The sequence below is a fragment of the Blennius ocellaris genome (genome assembly GCF_963422515.1).
Source record: "Blennius ocellaris genome assembly, contig: SCAFFOLD_136, whole genome shotgun sequence".
Classification (NCBI taxonomy): Eukaryota; Metazoa; Chordata; class Actinopteri; order Blenniiformes; family Blenniidae; genus Blennius; species Blennius ocellaris.
In genome coordinates, this window is record NW_027662200.1 from 50,204 (window position 1) to 68,694 (window position 18,491).

General features: G+C 47.8%; 2 protein-coding genes across 3 annotated transcripts in view; one reads left to right on the forward strand and one right to left on the reverse strand.

Annotated features, from left to right (window-relative positions):
• Positions 1-12,387, forward strand: part of pcgf1 (polycomb group ring finger 1) — a 14,122-nt gene extending 1,735 nt beyond the window's left edge. The window contains exons 3-10 of one of the 2 annotated variants that reach the window (XM_080521559.1): positions 2,051-2,156; positions 2,234-2,386; positions 2,468-2,539; positions 8,039-8,141; positions 8,258-8,300; positions 10,745-10,831; positions 11,759-11,839; positions 12,222-12,387. In XM_080521559.1, coding sequence (XP_080377685.1) covers positions 2,051-2,156; positions 2,234-2,386; positions 2,468-2,539; positions 8,039-8,141; positions 8,258-8,300; positions 10,745-10,831; positions 11,759-11,839; positions 12,222-12,272 — 696 coding nt within the window. In that variant the 3' untranslated portion in view covers positions 12,273-12,387. The remainder of the gene's footprint in view (positions 1-2,050; positions 2,157-2,233; positions 2,387-2,467; positions 2,540-8,038; positions 8,142-8,257; positions 8,301-10,744; positions 10,832-11,758; positions 11,840-12,221) is intronic. The other variant, XM_080521560.1, reaches the window with a different exon arrangement.
• A 3,639-nt stretch (positions 12,388-16,026) lies between these two features.
• On the reverse strand, positions 16,027-17,809 carry lbx2 (ladybird homeobox 2). Its single transcript, XM_080521561.1, has 2 exons — positions 17,227-17,809; positions 16,027-16,727 (listed from the first exon to the last, which is right to left on the reverse strand). The coding sequence occupies exons 1-2, from the start codon at positions 17,549-17,551 to the stop codon at positions 16,273-16,275; spliced, it is 780 nt and encodes a 259-aa protein (XP_080377687.1). The 5' UTR covers positions 17,552-17,809; the 3' UTR covers positions 16,027-16,272.
• Between the last annotated feature and the right edge of the window lie 682 nt (positions 17,810-18,491).

Here is an 18,491-nt window from a genome sequence, read left to right on the forward strand (position 1 = left end):
GTTCTGCCCCTCTGGTTCTAGGATCAGGTTCTGTCTCTCCTCTGGTTCTAGGATCAGGTTCTGGTTCTAGGATCAGGTTCTGCCCCTCTGGTTCTAGGATCAGGTTCTGTCACTCCTCTGGTTCTAGGATCAGGTTCTGTCCCTCCTCTGGTTCTAGGATCAGGTTCTGTCCCTCCTCTGGTTCTAGGATCAGGTTCTGGCTCTCCTCTGGTTCTAGGATCAGGTTCTGGCTCTCCTCTGGTTCTAGGATCAGGTTCTGGCTCTCCTCTGGTTCTAGGATCAGGTTCTGTCCCTCCTCTGGTTCTAGGATCAGGTTCTGTCCCTCCTCTGGTTCTAGGATTCCTCTGTCCAGATTCTTCCATACATATCAAGGCAATAGATGATAAAACATTAACATCACAATTAATTAAATAAAGTTTATATTTCTATTCTGTACAAACGGACTTGTAGACGTTATTTCTTGCATGTGACAGGATTTCGTCGTGTCTCATCTTGAAATTGTCTGAAAGGAAAAAATGAATAATTCACATGTAACAAGTGATATTTCTATAAAATGACAACATTCTTATGAGCAAGAAGTAAAGTTTGGTTTCAGGGTGGCCATTGTGTGGGCGGCTCATTATCCCGCGTGAGAAACGTTTCCATGGCGACAGAATTGGTGCTGCAACAACAAATTTGATTATTAAAAGTGTCGGCAACCAATAAAACTAATGGACCGATTTATTAAAACAGTCGTTAGTTGCTGCCCTTCGTTGACGACGGGACGGTTCCCCGTACTGCTTTTGTTCTGCTGGTTCTACTTCCTGCTCCGCTGGTTGTACTTCCCGCTCTGCTGGTTCTACTTCCCGCTCCGCTGGTTGTACTTCCTGCTCCGCTGGTTGTACTTCCTGCTCCGCTGGTTGTACTTCCTGCTCCGCTGGTTGTACTTCCTGCTCCGCTGGTTGTACTTCCCGCTCCGCTGGTTGTACTTCCTGCTCCGCTGGTTGTACTTCCTGCTCCGCTGGTTGTACTTCCCGCTCCGCTGGTTGTACTTCCTGCTCCGCTGGTTGTACTTCCCGCTCCGCTGGTTGTACTTCCTGCTCCGCTGGTTGTACTTCCCGCTCCGCTGGTTGTACTTCCTGCTCCGCTGGTTGTACTTCCTGCTCCGCTGGTTGTACTTCCTGCTCCGCTGGTTGTACTTCCCGCTCCGCTGGTTGTACTTCCCGCTCCGCTGGTTGTACTTCCCGCTCCGCTGGTTGTACTTCCCGCTCCGCTGGTTGTACTTCCCGCTCCGCTGGTTGTACTTCCCGCTCCGCTGGTTGTACTTCCTGCTCCGCTGGTTCTACTTCCCGCTCCGCTGGTTGTACTTCCTGCTCTGCTGGTTGTACTTCCCGCTCTGCTGGTTGTACTTCCTGCTCTGCTGGTTGTACTTCCCGCTCTGCTGGTTGTACTTCCTGCTCTGCTGGTTGTACTTCCTGCTCTGCTGGTTGTACTTCCTGCTCTGCTGGTTGTACTTCCAGCTCTGCTGGTTGTACTTCCTGCTCCGCTGGTTGTACTTCCTGCTCCGCTGGTTGTACTTCCCGCTCAGCTGGTTGTACTTCCCGCTCAGCTGGTTGTACTTCCCGCTCCGCTGGTTGTACTTCCTGCTCCGCTGGTTGTACTTCCTGCTCTGCTGGTTGTACTTCCTGCTCTGCTGGTTGTACTTCCCGCTCAGCTGGTTGTACTTCCCGCTCCGCTGGTTGTACTTCCTGCTCTGCTGGTTGTACTTCCTGCTCTGCTGGTTGTACTTCCTGCTCTGCTGGTTGTACTTCCTGCTCTGCTGGTTGTACTTCCCGCTCAGCTGGTTGTACTTCCCGCTCCGCTGGTTGTACTTCCTGCTCTGCTGGTTGTACTTCCTGCTCTGCTGGTTGTACTTCCTGCTCCGCTGGTTGTACTTCCCGCTCCGCTGGTTGTACTTCCCGCTCCGCTGGTTGTACTTCCCGCTCTGCTGGTTGTACTTCCCGCTCTGCTGGTTCTACTTCCCGCTCCGCTGGTTCTACTTCCTGCTCAGGGTCTGACTCGTTCTCCGCAGGAGGAGGTGAAGCTGAAGATCAAGGACCTGAACGAACACATCGTCTGCTACTTGTGCGCCGGCTACTTCATCGACGCCACGACCATCACCGAGTGTTTACACACCTGTGAGTTTGTCCCCCAGGTCCGTCCTCGCCGTCTGTCCTGGTGCTCGTGGTCTTCATGGTCTGTTCTCCTTCTGCAGTCTGTAAGAGCTGCATCGTCAAGTACCTGCAGACCAGCAAGTACTGTCCCATGTGCAACATCAAGATCCACGAGACGCAGCCGCTCCTCAACCTCAAGCTGGACCGAGTGATGCAGGACATCGTGTACAAGCTGGTCCCCGGACTGCAGGAGAGTACGTCCCGCAGAACCCTGCGTCCCGCGGGAACCTTGACCTCCTCAACCTCCTGTTTAATGTGTCCATGTGTTTGTTCAGGTGAAGACAAGAGGATAAAGGAGTTCTATCAGTCCCGAGGGTTGGAGAGAATCGTCCAGCCGGCCGGAGACGGTGAGTCCAGCTCGTCTCGCGGGACGATTGATGTCTGAGAAACGACGTCAGAGTGAGAAACGACGTCTGTGAGTGAGAAACGACGTCTGTGAGTGAGAAACGACGTCTGTGAGTGAGAAACGACGTCTGAGAGTGAGAAACGACGTCTGAGAGTGAGAAACGACGTCTGAGAGTGAGAAACGACGTCTGAGAGTGAGAAACGACGTCTGTGAGTGAGAAACGACGTCTGTGAGTGAGAAACGACGTCTGTGAGTGAGAAACGACGTCTGTGAGTGAGAAACGACGTCTGAGAGTGAGAAACGACGTCTGAGAGTGAGAAACGACGTCTGAGAGTGAGAAACGACGTCTGAGAGTGAGAAACGACGTCTGAGAGTGAGAAACGACGTCTGTGAGTGAGAAACGACGTGAGAAACGACGTCTGTGAGTGAGAAACGACGTGAGAAACGACGTCTGTGAGTGAGAAACGACGTGAGAAACGACGTCTGTGAGTGAGAAACGACGTGAGAAACGACGTCTGAGAGTGAGAAACGACGTCTGTGAGTGAGAAACGACGTGAGAAACGACGTCTGTGAGTGAGAAACGACGTGAGAAACGACGTCTGAGAGTGAGAAACGACGTCTGAGAGTGAGAAACGACGTCTGTGAGTGAGAAACGACGTCTGAGAGTGAGAAACGACGTCTGTGAGTGAGAAACGACGTCTGAGAGTGAGAAACGACGTCTGTGAGTGAGAAACGACGTCTGAGAGTGAGAAACGACGTCTGTGAGTGAGAAACGACGTCTGTGAGTGAGAAACGACGTCTGTGAGTGAGAAACGACGTCTGTGAGTGAGAAACGACGTCTGTGAGTGAGAAACGACGTCTGAGAGTGAGAAACGACGTCTGTGAGTGAGAAACGACGTCTGTGAGTGAGAAACGACGTCTGAGAGTGAGAAACGACGTCTGTGAGTGAGAAACGACGTCTGAGAGTGAGAAACGACGTCTGAGAGTGAGAAACGACGTCTGAGAGTGAGAAACGACGTCTGTGAGTGAGAAACGACGTCTGTGAGTGAGAAACGACGTCTGTGAGTGAGAAACGACGTGAGAAACGACGTCTGTGAGTGAGAAACGACGTGAGAAACGACGTCTGTGAGTGAGAAACGACGTGAGAAACGACGTCTGTGAGTGAGAAACGACGTCTGTGAGTGAGAAACGACGTCTGTGAGTGAGAAACGACGTCTGTGAGTGAGAAACGACGTCTGAGAGTGAGAAACGACGTCTGAGAGTGAGAAACGACGTCTGAGAGTGAGAAACGACGTCTGTGAGTGAGAAACGACGTCTGTGAGTGAGAAACGACGTCTGTGAGTGAGAAACGACGTCTGAGAGTGAGAAACGACGTCTGAGAGTGAGAAACGACGTCTGTGAGTGAGAAACGACGTCTGAGAGTGAGAAACGACGTCTGAGAGTGAGAAACGACGTCTGTGAGTGAGAAACGACGTCTGAGAGTGAGAAACGACGTCTGAGAGTGAGAAACGACGTCTGTGAGTGAGAAACGACGTGAGAAACGACGTCTGTGAGTGAGAAACGACGTGAGAAACGACGTCTGTGAGTGAGAAACGACGTGAGAAACGACGTCTGTGAGTGAGAAACGACGTGAGAAACGACGTCTGTGAGTGAGAAACGACGTGAGAAACGACGTCTGAGAGTGAGAAACGACGTCTGTGAGTGAGAAACGACGTGAGAAACGACGTCTGTGAGTGAGAAACGACGTGAGAAACGACGTCTGAGAGTGAGAAACGACGTCTGAGAGTGAGAAACGACGTCTGTGAGTGAGAAACGACGTCTGAGAGTGAGAAACGACGTCTGTGAGTGAGAAACGACGTCTGTGAGTGAGAAACGACGTCTGTGAGTGAGAAACGACGTCTGTGAGTGAGAAACGACGTGAGAAACGACGTCTGTGAGTGAGAAACGACGTGAGAAACGACGTCTGAGAGTGAGAAACGACGTCTGAGAGTGAGAAACGACGTCTGTGAGTGAGAAACGACGTCTGAGAGTGAGAAACGACGTCTGTGAGTGAGAAACGACGTCTGTGAGTGAGAAACGACGTCTGAGAGTGAGAAACGACGTCTGTGAGTGAGAAACGACGTCTGTGAGTGAGAAACGACGTCTGTGAGTGAGAAACGACGTGAGAAACGACGTCTGTGAGTGAGAAACGACGTCTGAGAGTGAGAAACGACGTCTGAGAGTGAGAAACGACGTCTGAGAGTGAGAAACGACGTCTGTGAGTGAGAAACGACGTCCGTGAGTGAGAAACGACGTCAGAGTGAGAAACGACGTCTGTGAGTGAGAAACGACGTCTGTGAGTGAGAAACGACGTCTGTGAGTGAGAAACGACGTCTGTGAGTGAGAAACGACGTCTGTGAGTGAGAAACGACGTCTGTGAGTGAGAAACGACGTCTGTGAGTGAGAAACGACATGAGAGAGTGAGAAACGACGTCAGAGTGAGAAACGACGTCTGTGAGTGAGAAACGACGTCTGAGAGTGAGAAACGACGTCTGTGAGTGAGAAACGACGTCTGAGAGTGAGAAACGACGTCTGTGAGTGAGAAACGACGTCTGTGAGTGAGAAACGACGTCTGAGAGTGAGAAACGACGTCTGTGAGTGAGAAACGACGTGAGAAACGACGTCTGTGAGTGAGAAACGACGTCTGAGAGTGAGAAACGACGTCTGTGAGTGAGAAACGACGTCTGAGAGTGAGAAACGACGTCTGTGAGTGAGAAACGACGTCTGTGAGTGAGAAACGACGTGAGAAACGACGTGAGAAACGACGTCTGAGAGTGAGAAACGACGTCTGAGAGTGAGAAACGACGTCTGTGAGTGAGAAACGACGTCTGAGAGTGAGAAACGACGTCTGTGAGTGAGAAACGACGTCTGTGAGTGAGAAACGACGTCTGAGAGTGAGAAACGACGTCTGTGAGTGAGAAACGACGTGAGAAACGACGTCTGTGAGTGAGAAACGACGTCTGAGAGTGAGAAACGACGTCTGTGAGTGAGAAACGACGTCTGAGAGTGAGAAACGACGTCTGTGAGTGAGAAACGACGTCTGTGAGTGAGAAACGACGTCTGTGAGTGAGAAACGACGTCTGTGAGTGAGAAACGACGTGAGAAACGACGTCTGTGAGTGAGAAACGACGTGAGAAACGACGTCTGTGAGTGAGAAACGACGTCTGAGAGTGAGAAACGACGTCTGAGAGTGAGAAACGACGTCTGAGAGTGAGAAACGACGTCTGAGAGTGAGAAACGACGTCTGTGAGTGAGAAACGACGTCTGAGAGTGAGAAACGACGTCTGAGAGTGAGAAACGACGTCTGTGAGTGAGAAACGACGTCTGTGAGTGAGAAACGACGTCTGTGAGTGAGAAACGACATGAGAGAGTGAGAAACGACGTCAGAGTGAGAAACGACGTCTGTGAGTGAGAAACGACGTCTGAGAGTGAGAAACGACGTCTGTGAGTGAGAAACGACGTGAGAAACGACGTCTGTGAGTGAGAAACGACGTCTGTGAGTGAGAAACGACGTCTGTGAGTGAGAAACGACGTGAGAAACGACGTCTGTGAGTGAGAAACGACGTCTGTGAGTGAGAAACGACGTCTGAGAGTGAGAAACGACGTCTGTGAGTGAGAAACGACGTCTGTGAGTGAGAAACGACGTGAGAAACGACGTCTGTGAGTGAGAAACGACGTCTGTGAGTGAGAAACGACGTCTGAGAGTGAGAAACGACGTCTGTGAGTGAGAAACGACGTCTGTGAGTGAGAAACGACGTCTGTGAGTGAGAAACGACGTCTGTGAGTGAGAAACGACGTCTGTGAGTGAGAAACGACGTCTGTGAGTGAGAAACGACGTCTGAGAGTGAGAAACGACGTCAGAGTGAGAAACGACGTCTGTGAGTGAGAAACGACGTCTGAGAGTGAGAAACGACGTCTGTGAGTGAGAAACGACGTCTGTGAGTGAGAAACGACGTCTGTGAGTGAGAAACGACGTCTGAGAGTGAGAAACGACGTCAGAGTGAGAAACGACGTCTGAGAGTGAGAAACGACGTCTGAGAGTGAGAAACGACGTCTGTGAGTGAGAAACGACGTCTGAGAGTGAGAAACGACGTCTGTGAGTGAGAAACGACGTCTGAGAGTGAGAAACGACGTCTGAGAGTGAGAAACGACGTCTGAGAGTGAGAAACGACGTCTGTGAGTGAGAAACGACGTCTGAGAGTGAGAAACGACGTCTGTGAGTGAGAAACGACGTCTGTGAGTGAGAAACGACGTCTGAGAGTGAGAAACGACGTCTGTGAGTGAGAAACGACGTCTGAGAGTGAGAAACGACGTCTGAGAGTGAGAAACGACGTCTGAGAGTGAGAAACGACGTCTGAGAGTGAGAAACGACGTCTGAGAGTGAGAAACGACGTCTGTGAGTGAGAAACGACGTCTGAGAGTGAGAAACGACGTCTGAGAGTGAGAAACGACGTCTGAGAGTGAGAAACGACGTCTGAGAGTGAGAAACGACGTCTGAGAGTGAGAAACGACGTCTGTGAGTGAGAAACGACGTCAGAGTGAGAAACGACGTCTGTGAGTGAGAAACGACGTCTGTGAGTGAGAAACGACGTCTGAGAGTGAGAAACGACGTCTGAGAGTGAGAAACGACGTCTGTGAGTGAGAAACGACGTCTGTGAGTGAGAAACGACGTCTGAGAGTGAGAAACGACGTCTGTGAGTGAGAAACGACGTCTGAGAGTGAGAAACGACGTCTGAGAGTGAGAAACGACGTCTGAGAGTGAGAAACGACGTCTGAGAGTGAGAAACGACGTCTGAGAGTGAGAAACGACGTCTGTGAGTGAGAAACGACGTCTGAGAGTGAGAAACGACGTCTGAGAGTGAGAAACGACGTCTGAGAGTGAGAAACGACGTCTGAGAGTGAGAAACGACGTCTGAGAGTGAGAAACGACGTCTGTGAGTGAGAAACGACGTCAGAGTGAGAAACGACGTCTGTGAGTGAGAAACGACGTCTGTGAGTGAGAAACGACGTCTGTGAGTGAGAAACGACGTCTGTGAGTGAGAAACGACATGAGAGAGTGAGAAACGAGGTCGGAGTGAGAAACGACGTCGTTTCTCAGTTTCTCACTTTAAACTGCAGCTTCGTGGAATCGAGGCTGAAACGTTTCGTTAAAATACATAAAACCGTGGAAACGTCAGCAGTTGAAGGTTTTTCCAGGCTGCAGCGCTGCTGTGACCTTTGACCCCCCCCCCCCCCCCCCCATCAGTACAGTGTGATGAGTCGAGTTTCCAGGAAGAGAAGCTCCTGGAGGAGAAGAAGAAGAACAGACGGACCAATCAGGACGTTTCCCTCGTGAGCTCCTCTAGTGGCTCCGGCTGGAACTGCAGGTCCTCACTGGACCAACCAGGAACCTGGAGAAAGTAAAACCTTCTTTCTCTCCCTCCCTCCCTCCTTCTCCCCCCCCCCCCCCCCCCCCGTCCAGATGGGGTTCCAGATGCAGGTCTACCGTACACGAGCTTCGATCACTCCAAAGCTCATTTCTATCGCTACGACGAGCAAGTTTCTCTGTGTTTAGAACGTCTGAGGTGAGAAACTCCTCCTCCTCCTCCTCCACCACCTCTTCCTCTCCATCTCTTCCTCTTCCTCTCCACCTCTTCCTCTCCGTCACTTCCTGTTTTAAGGACTTTTCTTTGTGTTGCAGTTCGTCTCTCGCTGGGAAAGATAAAACCAAACTAACTCTTCAGGTGAGTCGCTTCATCATCAAACCTTCATCATCAAACCTTCGCCACCGTCGTTTGGCGGCGGCGGCTGCTGCGCGGCGGCTGCTGCATGGCGGCTGCTGCGCGGCGGCTGCTGCATGGCGGCTGCTGCGCAGCGGTGGCTGCATAAAACGTGAAAGTGACAGGAAGTTGACGTTGAAACGAGGCGACGGCTTCGTGTCGCTCAGAAGCAGGAAAACTGTGATTGTGTGTTTTTGAAATGTTTGTTGAAAAATTATGAATAATTGAATAAATTAGATTCTGATCAAAGTTTAATACAGTGAAAATTGAATTGATCATTTTTTTTAGCTTTAAACATCAACTTTTTGTGAAAAATGACTTTTATTAGTTTATCGTGTGAAAACCGACGTTAAAAGAAGCAAAAGTGCACAAAGTTCATATTTATTAGATCTTCTGGTCAAGTTATTAAAATATAACAAGATTCACTGTTTGAAGTATAAAGTAGAAACACTTTTAGTTCACAAACTAAAATGTGATTTAAAAAAAAAAAGTTTTTGGTTTTTTTCCGTTTCAAAGATTTAAACAAAACATGAATTAAATATTTGAATATTATTCAGAAGCAGAGCAAGAAACTCTGCTGAAGTTAATTTACGTCCAGAGTTCACCTGACAGGTTGAGAGTTTCTTGTTCTACCGCTGTAGATCTATAGAGGTAGAATCACCAAATACTACATTGAGTTCCTGTAATGAGCTCAGTCCTCCAGCAGGGGGCGCCAGTGGTCAACACGCGCTGAACCCAGCAGACTGAGTGTATTTAACTTGTTTATTATTATTATTATGTATCGTCCTTCAGTCCCTGGTATTATTATTATTGTTGTTATTATTATTATTATTGTTATTATTATTATTATTATTGTTATTATGTATCGTCCTTCAGTCCCTGGTATTATTATTATTGTTGTTATTATTATTATTATTGTTATTATTATTATTATTATTGTTATTATGTATCGTCCTTCAGTCCCTGGTATTATTATTATTGTTATTATTATTATTATTATTATTATTATTATTATTGTTATTATTATTATTATTATTGTTATGTATCGTCCTTCAGTTCCTGGTATTATTATTATTATTGTTATTATTATTATTGTTATTATTATTATTATGTATCGTCCTTCAGTCCCTGGTATTATTATTATTATTGTTATTGTTATTATTGTTATTATGTGTCATCCTTCAGTCCCTGGTATTATTGTTATTATTATTATTATTGTTATGTATCGTCCTTCAGTCCCTGGTATTATTGTTATTATTATTATTATTATTATTGTTATTATTATTATTATTATTATGTGTCGTCCTTCAGTCCCTGGTATTATTATTATTATTGTTATTATTATTATTATTATTATGTATCATCCTTCAGTCCCTGGTATTATTGTTATTATTATTATTATTATTGTTATTATGTATCGTCCTTCAGTCCCTGGTATTATTGTTATTATTATTATTATTGTTATTATGTGTCGTCCTTCAGTCCCTGGTATTATTATTATTGTTATTATTATTATTATTATTGTTATTATGTATCGTCCTTCAGTCCCTGGTATTATTGTTATTATTATTGTTATTGTTATTGTTCTTATTATTATTATTATGTATCGTCCTTCAGTCCCTGGTATTATTATTATTATTGTTATTATTATTATTATTATTATTATGTATCATCCTTCAGTCCCTGGTATTACTATTATTATTATTATTATTATTGTTATTATGTGTCGTCCTTCAGTCCCTGGTATTATTATTATTATTGTTATTATGTGTCGTCCTTCAGTCCCTGGTATTATTGTTATTGTTATTATTATTATTGTTATTATTATTATTGTTATTATGTGTCGTCCTTCAGTCCCTGGTTTTATTATTATTATTGTTATTGTTATTATTGTTATTATGTGTCATCCTTCAGTCCCTGGTATTATTGTTATTATTATTGTTATTGTTATTATGTGTCATCCTTCAGTCCCTGGTATTATTATTATTATTATTATTGTTATTATTATTGTTATTATTATTATTGTTATTATGTGTCGTCCTTCAGTCCCTGGTGTTATTATTATTATTGTTATTGTTATTATTATTATTATTGTTATGTGTCGTCCTTCAGTCCCTGGTATTATTATTATTATTGTTATTATTATTATTGTGTCGTCCTTCAGTCCCTGGTATTATTATTATTATTATTGTTATTGTTATTATTGTTATTGTTGTTATTATGTGTCGTCCTTCAGTCCCTGGTATTATTATTATTATTGTTATTATTATTATTATTATTGTTATTATGTGTCGTCCTTCAGTCCCTGGTATTATTGTTATTGTTATTATTATTATTGTTATTGTTATTGTTATTATGTGTCGTCCTTCAGTCCCTGGAGCGTCACACCTTCTTCGTCTTCTTTGCAGCAGAAGTTCGTTCGTTGTTCCGTCCGAGCCGAAGTCCGACATCTCCGGAAGGTTCTGTGTCACCGGCTCAACGTGGAGAAGCACCAGGTCAGTCTGCAGCCGGTGCTAGAGCCGGGTCGGGAGAACCGGGTCAGGCCAGTAGAACCAGGTCAGGCCAGTAGAACCAGGTCAGGTCAGTAGAACCGGGTCAGGTCAGTAGAACCAGGTCAGTAGAACTGGTCAGGTCAGTAGAACCGGGTCAGGTCAGTAGAACCAGGTCAGGTCAGTAGAACCAGGTAGTAGAACCGGTCAGGTCAGTAGAACCGGTCAGTAGAACCGGTCAGGTCAGTAGAACCGGTCAGTAGAACCGGTCAGGTCAGTAGAACCAGGTAGTAGAACCGGTCAGGTCAGTAGAACCAGGTAGTGGAACTGGTCAGGTCAGTAGAACCGGGTCAGTAGAACCAGGTCAGGTCAGTAAAACCGGTCAGGTCAGTAGAACCGACCAGGTCAGTAGAACCGGTCAGGTCATTAGAACCAGGTCAGTAGAACCGGTCAGGTCAGTAGAACCGACCAGGTCAGTAGAACCGGTCAGTAGAACCAGGTAGTAGAACAAGGTCAGTAGAACCGGTCAGTAGAACCGGTCAGGTCAGTAGAACTGGTCAGTAGAACCGGTCAGGTCAGTAGAACCGGTCAGGTCAGTAGAACCAGGTCAGTAGAACCAGGTCAGTAATTTTGTTCCTTGAAGGTAAATAAAATAAAAAGAAGAAACTCAAACGGTTCTGATGGTGAACATTGATTCTCCTTTATTCTCTTCTGTTCTCTTTTCTCTCCTCTCTTCCTCCTCCTCTTCTCTTTCTCTCCTCTCTTCCTCTTCCTCTCCTTCTCTCCTCTCTTCCTCTCTTCCTTCTCCTCTCCTCCTCTCTTCTCTCTTTCTCTCCTCTCTTCCTCTTCTCTTCTCTCCTTCTCTTCCCCTCTTCCTCTCTTCTTCTCTTCCTCTCTTCTCTTCCTCTCCTCCTCTCTTCTCCTCCTCTCCAGGTCCAGATGTTGTTCAATAACGAGTCTCTGCCGGATCACATGACCATGAAGCGTCTCTGGTTGTCGCACTGGTTTGGAAAGGTAAAGAAACGATCTGTAAATGATCTGTAGAGAAACGATCTGTAAACGATCTGTAGAGAAACGACCCGTAGAGAAACGACCCGTAGAGAAACGATCTGTAAACGATCTGTAGAGAAACGATCTGTAGAGAAACGACCTGTAGAGAAACGACCCGTAGAGAAACGACCCGTAGAGAAACGACCCGTAGAGAAACGACCCGTAGAGAAACGACGCGTAGAGAAACGACCCGTAGAGAAACGACCCGTAAAGAAATGATCTATAATCAGCTGTTGTTGACGGTGTCTCTTACCCTCTCGCCCCCCTGTCCTCCTGTCCCCCTGTCCTCCTGTCCCCCTGTCCTGTTGTCCCCCTGTCCTGTTGTCCCCCTGTCCCCTGTCCCCAGGCGCAGCCCCTGGTCCTCCACTACACGGTGAAGGACAAGCGCAGCAGATAAGAGCGGCTCCACTTCCTGTAACATTTTGTACCATAATATTCTATTTTATTAGTTTGTACAGAAACTGATTCTCCTTCTTTTGTATTTTTGAAATAAATTTAAAATGTTCAAATCACTTTGTGTGACCGAGACTTTCTTCTGGAGCTGAAGGGAACCTGGTTCTGAAGGGAACCTGGTTCTAACATCTCTGGTTCTGAAGGGAACCTGGTTCTGACGTCTCTGGTTCTGAAGGGAACCTGGTTCTGACTTCTCTGGTTCTGAAGGGAACCTGGTTCTGAAGGGAACCTGGTTCTAACGTCTCTGGTTCTGAAGGGAACCTGGTTCTGACTTCTCTGGTTCTGAAGGGAACCTGGTTCTGAAGGGAACCTGGTTCTAACGTCTCTGGTTCTGAAGGGAACCTGGTTCTGACTTCTCTGGTTCTGAAGGGAACCTGGTTCTGAAGGGAACCTGGTTCTGAAGGGAACCTGGTTCTAACGTCTGGTTCTGAAGGGAACCTGGTTCTGAATGGAACCTGGTTCTGAAGGGAACCTGGTTCTGACGTCTCTGGTTCTGAACGGAACCTGGTTCTGATGTCTCTGGTTCTGGTTCTTCTGGTTCTGGTTCTGGGATGTTCCTCTGAGCTCCACCAGAACCACATGAAGGAACCTCCTGAATTCATTTTAGTCAGTTTATCAAATCCTTCACAATAAAGTCCAGGTACGTCTGAATATTCCCTCCTATCTCCTTTCCTACCTCCTAACTCCTCTCCTATCTCCTCTCCTAACTCCTCTTGTCTCCTAACTCCTCTCCTATCTCCTCTCCTAACTCCTCTTGTCTCCTATCTCCTAACTCCTCTCCTCTCCTAACTCCTCTCCTATCTCCTAACACCTCTCCTCTCCTCTCCTATCTCCTATCTCCTCTTGTCTCCTAACTCCTCTCCTCCTACAGAAACTCTTATTTTGGAATCAGCTCGCTCCCGCCTCTGGAATCAGTTCCAGATGTTTCCCAGATGATGCAGTGTGAGATCGTCCCGCCGTCGTTTCAGTTTCCCAGCATGCAGTTCCCCCCAGCAGCACCAGGGGGCGCACGTGGCGCGGCTCCGTCAGATCGTGACAGAGAGACGGTCTTCAGGACCAGGTCTCACTGCGTCAGAAGGAACCAGCACATCCGGAGGTTTTTTTGGGGAACGAGCGTCATGTGACGGGTCCCGGAACGATCCCGGAACGATCCCGGAACGGTCCCAGAACGATCCCGGAACGGTCCCGGAACGATCCCGGAACGATCCCGGAACGATCCCGGAACGGTCCCGGAACGATCCCGGAACGGTCCCAGAACGATCCCGGAACGGTCCCAGAACGATCCCGGAACGATCCCGGAACGGTCCCGGAACGATCCCGGAACGATCCCGGAACGATCCCGGAACGATCCCGGGACTCGTCAGTCTGTGTGTTTTAAAGGTCAGAGGTCAGGACGAGAGTTTCGCTTTGAAATGGAAGAACCGAAGGAGAAGGTTCTGCTGGGTTCTGGAACAAACGACCTCCGTGACTCGTTTCAACACTTCCTGCTTCGTTTTCAAAGAAAAGATAATTTCCTCCGAACGATCTGGTTCATGAATAATGACGATTCAGTGAGACGCTCGAGGTCACACACACACACACACACACACACACACACACACACACACACACACACACACACACACACACACACACACACACACACACACACACACACACACACACACACCACAGTTCCCCGGGGCTTCGACCTTTCAGGACAAAACGGTGTTTCCGGTTTTCCTCCCGCTGCTTCGCCACATTTTATTTTCTCTTTAATTTTGAGTGAAGAAAAGAAACGAGGCTTTTCTTTCTGCGTCTATTAAACACTTTCATGAGGGATTTTAACAGAATTAAATCGAATTAATTCTCTGCAGGAAAACGTTTAAATTGTTTAAAATATGTTGAATGACGGTTCCGGTTTCCTCTCAGTCCAGAACCACAGAAACTAGAATCCCGCTTCACGCTCGTTCAGGACTGAAGCGTTGGTTTCACGTCGCGCCGCTCAGAGGCTCCTTTACTAAACATACTTGACTTTTCAACCTCGCGATTCCAGCCGATTGATTCTATTGTGTTCAGAAACCTGCTGGTCCGCCGCGACCAGGACCAGAAGGAACCACCAGGACCAGAACAGAACCAGGAACCACCAGGACCAGAACAGAACCAGGAACGGAGAAAAGAAACAAAAACGAAAAATCCACAAAAGAAAGAGAAAAATCCAGCCTTTGGTTGATGTTTACTATCGGAGGATTTCATCTTTTATTTCAAGGTAAATTATTTTAAAAGGCCTTTCTGGGATTTTGTGGATATTTTTCTTATTAAATTGACGAACAAAGAATATGTTAAAATCTTTACATATTTTAAATAAATCAGCTAAATAAATATTTTACCTGCAGCTTTGGATGTTTGCTTTGTTTTGTTTGTTTGTCTTATTTTATTTTGTTTGTTTTGTTTTGTTTGTCCAAGCTGTTGTTCACGTAAACTGATGTAACAGATCTTACATTTATGGTAGGATATTTTTAATTCACACACACAGTGTAGCAGTTTATATATATATATATATATATATATATATATATATATATATATATGTATATATATGTGTGTGTGTGTGTATAAGTTGCAAAAAATACTAACTTGTTAATTAGATATTTAAAAATATTCGCGTGTGTAAAATCTAATTTTGCGTAAAACCTTGATCTTATTTTACATTAGTTCAAAATAATCCTGTATAAAGAACATTATGACATCAAAACACACACACACACACACACACACACACACACACACACACACACACACACACACACACAAATGGCCCGCCGCCTCCCATTGAGCTTTTATTCATGAGGATCTTCAAACTGACCATTTGGATTCATGGGAGTTTTTCTTTCTTCGTCTTTCCAAACAAACAGATGCGCGCCTTTATTGCGCGGCTCTGCTGCGGCTGTTTTCTGTGCGGCAGAGGCGGTGCAGCTAATCAATCATGTCGACTAGTTGTGTTAAAGACGATTGAGAGACGCAGGAAGGAAACATATGGCGCAGGGCGGAGGAGCCTTTCTCCAGACGCACAGCTTCTGGTGACGAGCCGCGGAGGAGGAGAAGAAAGGCCGCTAATTGAAGTCGCGGCTCTTCTGCGCTCAAAGCGCAGGTCAATTATTCAAAGAGCCTGTTTAACCAAGACGACACATTTTTACTTGAACGCTTTGCGGGTCAATTCATCTCGACTGTTGTCTGAAGATGAAGCGCGTTCCTGCGCGTTCCTGCGCGTTCCTGCGCAGCGAAGTGAGAGAAACTGTCGTTTTAACACTTCAAATAATGCTGCAAGAATTAAGATCCACTGGCACAAATATCAGCTTACATTTTGTAAAAATCTATTTTAATAGAAATATCGTGATTTAATTGAGAATTGCGTTTTCTCTGAATGCAGAATATTTTCTGATTTTCTGCACAAGAACACATAAATAAATCTGCAGGGTTTTGTTTTTTTTGAAATATCATATAACCTTTATTTACATAGATGCTGATTAAATAGAATGTTACAATAAAATTATGGTGGGCAGCGAGATCTATGTACAGCAGCCCGGGGGGTCGTGGTGCCGCGGCCTGTGGACCCCCCCCCCCCCCCACCGTCAGGTCGTCTGGATCCAACTCCTTTATCAAAAAATGCAAAGAAATGGCAAAACCCCAAAAGAAGTGCGGGACAATTCCTCCCCTCGGAAACCAGTCAGACGTGAAAATGCGGGAATTGAAACGGAGCAGAGATCCTCCAGGGTGAAGTTACAAGGCCCAATAATAAATTAAAATGAGGACGGGAGGGGGGGGGGGGGGGGGTCCGTCTCCCCCATAATGTTTATATATGTTTATATTCTCCTCTTGACAATATCCGTGCAAAAGTTTGGGAAGAAAAAAAAAGTCCCTTTTCGATATTGTTGCGGTGGTTTTGTGAGAAAAGCGCCTGACGGTCAATCGTCCACCTCGATCTCCTCGTCGTCCTCCGAGAACTCGTCCGTGGTGTGGTCTCTGGAGGACGGGGGGGACAGGGGGAAGGCGCGGTGTCCCTGAGAGCCGGGCGAGCCGCCGGGGGAGCCGCCGCCGCCCGCCGCCTCCTCCACGTTCTCCATGCTCACCAGCTTCTGCAGCGTCTGCGGCGTGATCTTCTTCAGCGACTCCACGTCCGCCTTCATCTCCTCCAGGTCCCGCTTCAGCTTCGCGCGCCGGTTCTGGAACCAGGTGATGACCTGCGCGTTGGACAGTCCCAGCTGCTGCGCGATCTGGTCCCGGTCCGCGGGGGACAGGTACTTCTGGTACAGGAAGCGCTTCTCCAGCTCGTAGATCTGGTGGTTGGTGAAGGCCGTGCGGGACTTCCGCCGCTTCTTGGACGTCTGCCGCGGGCCGAAGCCGTTGATCTGCTCGCGACCTGGCGGCGGAGAGGAAAGCGTGAAAACCCGCAGCCCGGCAGAGACCCGAGCCGTCCTCGACGGTTCTAACGTTTGGCTTCGTTTTGTTTACAAATCATCGATCTAGCTGAGCTGACATTTGTTTACTTTGGTGATTAAAACACAACAAATCACACGAAACTCCGTCAACACGTCGAAAAACGCCGAAGTTTCGATCATTTTCGATACAATTCTAATCCAATGTTGTCCGCGTGTCTCGCCGGTGTCCATCTGTCCGCCTGAGGCTCTGAGGGACTTTCTGACAGCGGCGCAACTTTTAATTCGCAACTTTCCATCAAATCAAATTGACGTTTACGCGTAAAAGTCGCTTTCCTTTCCCCGTCCTGAGACTCTTTAACCGTCGACCTCGGCTCTGAATCTGCAAATGTCCCGTGTTTTCCAGCACAAATCCAATCAATCCTCGGTTCCCTGCTAAACAAACGAAGCCAAAACGCAGAGGATCGCGGAGAAAGGCCTTACCTTCCGCCGCCTGGATCACGCTGACTTCCAGCCCCTTGAAGGTTTTGCTGGCCAGCTCCTCCAGCGCGCACAGCGGCGAGGACGGAGTGCTGATCCCGTTGCGCGCCGCGCCGGAGCCCGTGACTTTGTCCAGCACTCTGGGCGGACAGACACTGGCCACGGACTTCTTGACGGAGGGTTTATTGAGGATATCCTCGATGCTGAAGGGCGTCAGCGGCTTGTTGGAGTTGGCAGGCGGCGGCAGCTGGTCCAGCGGGGCGCGTCTCCTCTCCTCCCCGCTGGACTGCAGCACAGAACCCGCCTTCATGTCTTTACTGGAGGTCATCGCGGTCCCGAACACTCGCTGCTCTCGCGAAACTTGATTATTTCATCCAAGTGGCGGATCCCAGCTTCCACAGCTCCTCCCCGGTTCACTCGACGCCGCTGCGCTCAGGTCGAAAGCTTAAAAACCAGTGTTTTCCTCCAGAACGAGCATGCTCCAGGCTCCAGGCTCCAGGCTCCAGGCTCCAGGCTCCAGGCTCCAGGCTCCAGGCTCCAGGCTCCAGGCTCCGGGCTCCAGGCTTCAGGCGGAGAGGCGAGGCAGCCGGACTGGATTCCCCTCAGAGAGCCCCGGGTCCTCTGCCCAGCTCCATGTAGATCTTTAGGAAGTAACGGACTGGAGGAGGAGGGGGGGGGGCGGCGGGGGGGGGGGAGGGGGGCGGGGGGGGGGGGGGGGGGCGAGGGGGACAAACTCTTCTCAAGCACTGAGAAACAGAAAGCGGCTGCTAACGAGTTATTGTTGATTGGGCGAAGTTCAATTAGAGAAACACTACACTACTTGCTGACCCGCCGCGCGTCTTAAAGGGCCGCAGCCACAACTAATTGGACGCGGGGAAAAGGAGGAGTCTGTCGGCGCGAGGTGCCTCCAGTGTTTATGCATCTGTTTCCCTCTGCTGGTGTGTTTCTTCTAGAAAGCGAGAGTTGATGGCCATTAAAAGTCCCGCTGTCACGGAGAAGTTTGGAGGAGCAGCAGGCCACCGACCGTCTCCAGCCGCGATTTCCACTTACAGCCATTTCACTGCGTAATTACGCACCAGGCGTCCTGGGCGCTGTGCGCGTGAGGCACCGTGATGTACGGGAATTCGGCTTAAAATAGCCACAATGAGCACATTTAGTGACCTAATTCTGTACTGCGATCCAATCAGTGCCTACAAATGGAAAGCGGCAGTCCAGGTTGGCATCGCAGGATCTGGATTCCACGTTTATCTATTTTTAGGATTCATGTT